Consider the following 8,393-nt stretch of genomic DNA (forward strand, 5'->3'; position numbering starts at 1 on the left):
TTATTATTATTACTATTATTATTATTATTATTATTATTATTATTATTATTATTATTATTATTATTATTATTATTAACGTAAATTGCCTTGAGGCTGAGGCAAAAGGCCCTTTATAAATTACTACAATTGCATTTACCATTTCTTGCTTGTGGTTTAACTAACTCAATAATGTTTGTCATTTCTTACCCCGAATCAAATTTGGAGTGATGTTTACCTAAATGTGTCAAATTATTTACAATGAATGTCGGTTTTATAACTTTGAAAAATGTTATCCATGTATTAGAATTATAAAAAGCATTTAAAGGATTTTTGAAAAGTCCATTAGCTCTTTACCTATACCATACGATACGATGGTGTATACTGAGTTTCATATTTGTCATATTTCCCATGAAACGGGATAATCTTATTTGGTCAGTTAACTTTGAAAAACATTATCGATTTATAAAAGTTACAAATAGTGTTAATGGTTTTTTTTAAGGCCATTTAGCTCTTACACGATACGATACGATTCAATACAATATCTTCTTACGATACAGTTTATTGAATTTCATATATGTGTTAATTTCAGTGAAACAGGGACAATCTTAAAGAGAATGGGGGCAGGGGATTTCTTTGGAGAGATTGGAATTCTCAACCTGGATGGTGGAATCAACAGGTAAGTTGTCAATGAGGTTGCATGAATTATGTTTCAGTTAATTATCGATACTTGTTTTATTTTGGAATACGCTTAAACAGTCGTAACGTCACTTCCATCGTAATGACGCATGGTAACTTAGTAACTGGCTCTGAACTATCGAAACAAGGAAATATTTCTCCGACGAGCATAAATGCGTATCCGTATTAAATCTAACGATATTTGAAGGACGAGTTTTCTGGCCAAACTTTTAAAATATGGGGTTTTCCAGAGCACGGAAAATTAATCGCCATCTCGCATTTTCACTTGTATTCTTCGATGGTTTCTGTTTATGGGGAGAGGCGCGTTATTAATGACATCCATAACTATCATCATCATTAAATGGTATAAAAAGGAGAGAGATGTAAATATGTAGATTGTGAAAGCGTATTTATATGATTATCTTCATCCTTAATGCGATTCACAACCGTTAGTTTATAGCCCTATCAGGCCAGAGAAAAGTACATAAGTATTAGTACCGTATGCAATATAAGCCGCCGTGTGGCATTGTGGTATAACACTCGCCTTTGGATAAGATTGTCTTGAGTTCGAGTCCCGCTCTGAGCGGCGCATACTTGAGCTATAGAAAAAAAAACTCTTTATGCACATTATCTCACCGTACTCAGGTGTAAAATAAGTACCTGGCTGCAAACAGTGTTGTCTATGTCGAAAAATTATTGTAATATCGTTTAGCAGGCCTCATATCTCGTTCTACATGTTAAGTGCTTTTGTTGACCAGGAAACCCTTGTAAAGTGCTTTGGGAACGTTTGGTGGATACTGTATTATATAGATGCTCATATCATTTTTTAAAATACACATGACACCCTTCATAATGCAACTTTCTATTTGTATATATTATACACTCCATCAATACGGGTATCCAAGTATTCATTCACTCTTGATCGAGTGGACACTTCATTGCCTCGCCCAGGATGTTTATAGTAATTATAACCCTTCTCCTGAATTGCCACACTCACTATCTCTTGACTTGCATACAAGATTTGACACCGTCCCGCTCTGACACTGACTTTCACCCCACACCCAAACCCTCGCCTGTTGTCGTAGCTATTTCTCTCCAACCTCCTCCCTTTCCCCCTTTATATTTATCTATGTCGTCCGGAGGAGATATCGTCCGAAGAATATTGTCGACCTCTCAAAGGAGTCGATGACGTCATGAAACCAATTTATCACTCTCATAATACCAATATTTTATAATCCTCTCCAAAGAGACCTAGATTTATGTCAGATGGTATAAAATAACGATATTCTATAACATGGAGAGATAATAGAAGAGCAAAAAGATTTTTAAAGAATAAATAAAGCTCTTATATAGTGCAATAACCATTAACTTTCTCCTCACCAGTCATTTTGCAGAAATGTCATACGCAGCCATAACAAATAGAATGTTTTGCTTAATTTCAAGAGCAACAAAGAACACATCACGTAGAGTTTTGTTCAGAAAAAAAAATAGTCATAACATGGTTGGAAATTATGATAGTTATAAAAAAGATTCGTCTTCGAATATTTAGATGAGTAAGATAGACAGTGCTGGTTTTTCGTTACAAATGTGGCCATTTTCCTGTCCCTACTTCGCATACACATGTATCGGTGTCAGATAAAGATTTGAAAAGTGAGTATTATGAGGTCTGAGGTTCGATCCCTAATCGAGGTAGGCTGATTGGTGGGATGTTCTTTTTATTGTATACATTTATATACACTGGGTGATCGAGAATAAACTGTCTTCTGTTCTGAGGTCCCCCACTTCTTTATTATCATTCCTAAAACGTTGATATGCTCACGGCGAAAATTTATAGTATTTCTTTACACAACAATAAAAACCTGATGCCAAAGTGAGTGATTTTTAAAGTTCTTATTTTGGAGAGAGAAAAAAAAAAATAGTAATACTATAGAAACATAAAGTAACAGCATTTCAAATCAATTTCAGTTCTATCAGTGACATGCCTCAGATCAACTTTCACGAATGTCAATTATAGTTCTTTAACATTCATCATGCAATATCCAGGTTTTTTTAACATCCTTGGCGTGCACCCTGAAATACTTTGGAGTTAGAGGTCAAAATACTGATTACATTTACATCTACAAGTTCTATTACAAATTGGGGTCAAAGGTCTTGACAGGACGTAGCTAAGTCCGTTCCTACAGCGGGTAATGAATTTCCCATTCGTCATTATAACCCACATCGGGTATTCCCGATCGATATGTCATGTACTCAGAAGCAAGATATTAGGATATGGAGATATTAATATTATTATAATAATAAATGTCCTGTTGGGCTGTCGGGGTTCTTGTTGGCATCTACAATGGGAACATCCGGCCTCTCATCCCCTATTACATTGCACGCATAGAGTAAATTATAGCTCTATCCGACATTACTGATTAATAAGAGATCTTTTAAGGCTTAGATTCCTGGCGTTCAGCCTTGAATATAAAATAGACACGTATACACTTCTAATTGACATAACATTCATAGCTTGTATTGTAGAGTTATCACACTGAATGTATAATCAAAACATGCATTTTATGGTCCAATTTTTATCGCATACAGTGCATATAGCCTGTTAAGCGTAGGGCTTTTTTTTTCTAAAAATAGAAAATAAATAAATAAATAAAAATTGAGCTTTTATATAGCGCAATAGCCACTAAACGTGCTCAAAGCACTTTACTGTTGCTTTTACATTGGTCCTCACAACTACTTGTAAATTAATGCATTTGAGTTGATTTACTTTTTGGAAATTTTACAATAAAAAGTACAATATGTTAATGGAAATGAGGTAGACATGAGATATGAGTGTCTTTAGGTCGTTTTCAATGACATTGGACCTTGAAACGCATCATTATTATACCCATTTGGCTTTGAAAAACTAATCAAAGTCGATTTACTACCCCTCTGGCTTTGGAAAACTTAATATAGATAGAATGAAGATGACGTCACTCAGGCCTTTGTTATTGCTTTTGTGCCATCCGAGTTGATGAGTAATTCTCACTAAACTGCTTTAACACGAATAAAAACGTTCAAGGTGACACATAGTTGTGTGTGTTGGTCCGTAATACTTCCGGATTGCAATGTTGTGAGCTTCTTAGCCAAGCGCTTACTGTCTATGGTCGATTTACTACCCCTTTGGCTTTGGAAATCTGAACAAATTGGATTTACTACCCCTCTGGCTTTGGAAAACTACACAAAGTCGATTTACTACCCCTCTGGCTTTGGGAAACTATACATAGTCGATTTACTACCCCTCTGGCTTTGAAAAACTATACAAATTCGATTTACTAGCCCTCTGGCTTTGGGAAACTATACAAAGTCAATTTACTAGCCCTCTGGCTTTAGAAAATTATACAAAGTCGATTTACTACATATACAGTAAAGCAAGAATATTTCTAAAACTCCTTAATAATCTTTGTATAAAAACGAAGGAAATCAAGATTAATGTTTCTCCATCACGCATCTAGAGTTTTAGATCTGACCATCTGACATAAATTTAGGTCTCATTGGAGAGGCTTATAAAATATTGGTATTATGAAAGTGATAAATTGGTTTCATGACGTCCTCGACTCCTTTGAGAGGTGGACAGTATTCTCTGGGTGATTCTCCTCCGGACGATAAAGATAAATATAAAATGGGAAGGGAGGAGGATGGAGAGAAATAGAATGAAAAAAAACCCCAACAAATCTTGAGATTTTATATAGCGCAATATCCACTAAACGTACTCAAAGTGCCTTTCAAAAGGTCCCTAACCAACAGCAACACTTAACATGTAGAATGAGACATAACGCATGTTAGGCGATATTACATTTTTTTTGGACAGAGACAACGGTGTTAACGGCCAAGTATCTCATTAGGGCGATAGAATATGAGTAAAGAGTCTTTTCCAATGACTCAACTATGTGCCGATCGAGGCTCGAACCCAGGACCTTCCGATCCGAAAGCGGACCACATAGCCGCACGTTTTTTACAACATCCAATCCGTAATCTTACATCTTTTGGTCTTACACGTGCAAAGTAACGTGTTGGTTTTATAATCATATTACAGAACTGCTTAGTATTACGAAAGATTCGTAGAATAACGAATTTTTAGCTCAAGCTAGATAACTGCATAGACGTTTTTGAATCAATAAATCTTGGTGAAAAGAAAAATTTGGTTGCTTAGAAACTGTCTTAAGGACTTTGGAGCATATTTTGATTTTGCTGAGGGAAAATAATTGATTTGTAATGCTAGTTATCATGACCATTTCAATTTTTCTTCATGGAATGTCTAGGAGACGGGATCTTTTGATGTCGTGGCGGAAGGGCGGAATTATTTCTTTTTCCATTTTTTTCCCCCTTGGAAACTACATTTTTTGACATTTCAAGTTGGCAGCTCTGATATTATAGTACCAGCCAGAAATATAATCAAAATTCCATTCACAAGAAGAAATTATAATACTGCACTGCGGGGAGTTCAGTCTTGAACTAGTCAACTCCAAACGAAACATAATACATCTTACTTTCGGTAGATGAGTACTCGGTCACGCATATTACGGCTGATTGTAAAGTGAGCTTTGATTCGTAATCTTTTTGCTTTCATAATATGTCATATGGGGGTCCCGATAGCTCAGCTCGTAGAGCAGTCGCTTTACACGCAAAGGGATCGATCCCAGGTGCAGTCGAGATTTTTTTATGAACTCCATGTCCATCCAGCAGTGAATGGGTTGTTAAGTCTGTTAGATATTTCGGAAAGTACTTTGCAATTGACTAGCGTCCTATCAAAAAGATCCGTTTCACGATATAGAAACCGGGATAAACTCCGGCTCAATGAGCCTAATGGCTCTGAAGAACTACTTACTTAATATGTCATGTCATATTTTTGGTTCGTCCCCTCAACACGGTTTTTATTCAGGCGGACTTCGATACTGACATGTTAGGGTATGTTACCTATGGTCTAAATATATGCTATCATTATTATCTTCTTCATATGCGGCTATGTTGTCTTGTGGTATGACACTAGCCTTCGGATCGGAAGGTCCTGGGTTCGAGCCTCGCTCACCGCATAGTTGAAAGTCCTTGGAAAAGACTCGCTTTACTCACATTCTCTCACCGTACTCAGGTGTAATAGCGTTGTCTCTGTGAGGAAACTTGTAATATCGCCAAGCAGGCGTCATGTCTTGTTCTACATGTTACCCGTTTCGCTTGGTCAGGGATCCTTTGTAAAGCGCTTTGAGCACATTTAGTGGATATTGATCTACATAAACGCTCTAGTTTTTTTCATGCCAATGATCATGCTAGAAATCAGATTTGGCAGTTTTGCGTGTTTATGCCAGATTAATAAAAACGAAAATAACTTGGCGTTTTTGAAGCTATTTGTCATGCAAAAAGTGAGTTTGTCATTTTGCCATTAAAAAATAAAAATAAAACAATAATAAATATAGATTTAATTTCCCCTATCTCCGAGACAAATCAACATTAAGTCCTCAACATTTTCACCCTCAAGAAAATTAAGATTTATTTCCATTTTATTATTAACTGAATGGTGATGTTGGAAAAGTTTGGCGTTTTTTTCACGATATTAGGTATTTCTGTTTGGCATTATTTTCTTTTTTTTTCCTTTTCTATTTTTGTTTTGTTTTTTTTGTTGCAAAATTAATCTAGGACCCTTCTCTGCCGTACTCTCGAAAAACCCATATTTTAAAATTTGGCCAGAAAACTAGTCCTTCGAATATCGATCGATTTAAATGACCCTCATTCTGGCAAAATATTTTCAAACCTGGGACTTTGCGAAGTCCTATGGTTGGGAGTTGTTTTGTCAAGATGAGGGTCATTTAAATCGATTGATATTAGAAGGACAAGTTTTCCAGCCACATTTTATAATATGGACTTTTTTTTCCAAGAGTACGGCAGTGCTGTACTATCGACTGCCATTATTACGCTCGACTACCAATGTTAATAATAAAATGCTTACACGAGTCCTTATAATCTTCATCTTGTGGTCTCTTTCTCCTTAGACGATCTGCAGACGTTCGTTCCGTGGGATATTTGGAGTTGTTTGTCTTGTCCAGGGATGACATCCTTGGAGCGATGAAAGATCACCCGGAGGCAGAGGTAAAAGGAATCTATCATATCTTTCGTCTTGGTCGATTCTTTATCTTTTATCAACGAGAGACTAAACTCATAAAATCTGTCATTATTCATTTGGATAATATAGGATAGTCTTTAGGCCATAGAGCCGGAGTTTATCATTGTTTCTATAGCATGAAACACGCAATTAAAATTTCTTGCCATCCTTTGGATAAGATGATAGTCTTTTTCAAAGTACTTTTCGCCAGATCTAACAGACCCGGCCACCCAATCTCTATAGAGAAAATATTCCTTTTTAGGCAGGCTTTTGAGTTTGTGTTACTTTTTTTCTTTCTATGTGTCGCGCCTACCAGCACGTTGTTGATTCTGCACGCAGTACAGATTAATTATTATATCACATTACATTTTTACGGTTTCCAGATGTGTATTCATTTTCCTTGAATGTATATCAGGTTTTGTTCGTAGATAGCTCATACGGTAGAGTCACGCTCTCACCGGAGTTGTCATACCAATAAGGTCGCAGGTTCAAACCCCATCACCGCCGCGAAATTTTTTTATTCTCTATTGTCTTCTGGCACTTTTCTACTCACTTCGTCTCTTGTTGATCTCAGGTTGTCATAATTTGATGTCAAACTTCAATTTTCAGTATTGGTTTACCGCGACATCTGAGTAAACTGGTTTATCACAATACAGAATTACGCCTCTGCTTCTTGTCGAATTAATCAAATTTATAATGATAATGAGTTGAATAATACTGTTGTTGTTAATGACGACGAAGACGATGATGATGATGATGATGATGATGATGATGATCATGATGATGATCATGATCATGATGAATATGATGATGATGATCATGATGATGATGATGATGATGATGATGATGATGATCATGATGACAAAAATTATAATTACTTGATATCATTAATAATAAATGAACATTTTGATAAAATGATAATGCAGTCATGACTTAGAGGCACAATATAGTATGGAGGCATTAACATAATAATATGTATTATTAGGTATGCAAAAGTAAACAAAAATTACCAGAGTTTATCTAGGAAAAAAGAATTGCAGCAAACCTTTTATCACTTTTACCGATTCGAAACTATGTCATTTGTCCATGGTCTTGCAATACACAACCATTGATTCATCTCACCATTTTCTGATATTTGAACGCAAATTATATTATTTCTATTGTTGAGTGTTACTTTCCATTGAACTAATCAGACTCTCCCGAATTTTCTCTCTCTTTTCTAACGCACTCAATATTTGCAGTCCATCATCCGAGATTACGGCCAGCGAAGACTGAGAGAAGTCGAGGCTCATCGACAGAGGGTAAAACCTCTGAAGGGTCAGGAAAGTACATTGGATGCCCCTACAGGAGGTCAGAACGTCCAAAATCGTTTACTGATGACACTACGGAGTTTGAGTCCAGCGGTACGGAGACAAAGTAGCCAACTGGCCAACGCCGGGCGGCAATCGAGTCTTCAGAATCCACCAACTGCTCCTGGATCTCCGGGCGCGAATTCCAAAAGGTGTGTAAATCAGAGATCATCTGATTCTCATGGTAGTACGCCATCTGTGAAATCAGGTCATGATCGTTTTACTGTTCGTAAGACAATGTCAGATTTTAACTACAGCAG

At 36.4% G+C, this 8,393-nt stretch overlaps 1 protein-coding gene across 1 annotated transcript in view; it reads left to right on the forward strand.

Annotated features, from left to right (window-relative positions):
- The window catches only part of LOC144969299 (uncharacterized), a 15,845-nt gene that overhangs the window by 4,264 nt on the left and 3,188 nt on the right, over window positions 1-8,393 (forward strand). The window contains exons 2-4 of the mRNA XM_078908408.1: window positions 569-655; window positions 6,675-6,771; window positions 8,026-8,362. Coding sequence (XP_078764534.1) covers window positions 569-655; window positions 6,675-6,771; window positions 8,026-8,362 — 521 coding nt within the window. The remainder of the gene's footprint in view (window positions 1-568; window positions 656-6,674; window positions 6,772-8,025; window positions 8,363-8,393) is intronic.

This window comes from Berghia stephanieae, chromosome 3, assembly GCF_034508935.2.
Source record: "Berghia stephanieae isolate SIO BIC M18660-M18661 chromosome 3, UCSD_Bste_1.3, whole genome shotgun sequence".
In the NCBI taxonomy this organism is placed as follows: Eukaryota; Metazoa; Mollusca; class Gastropoda; order Nudibranchia; family Aeolidiidae; genus Berghia; species Berghia stephanieae.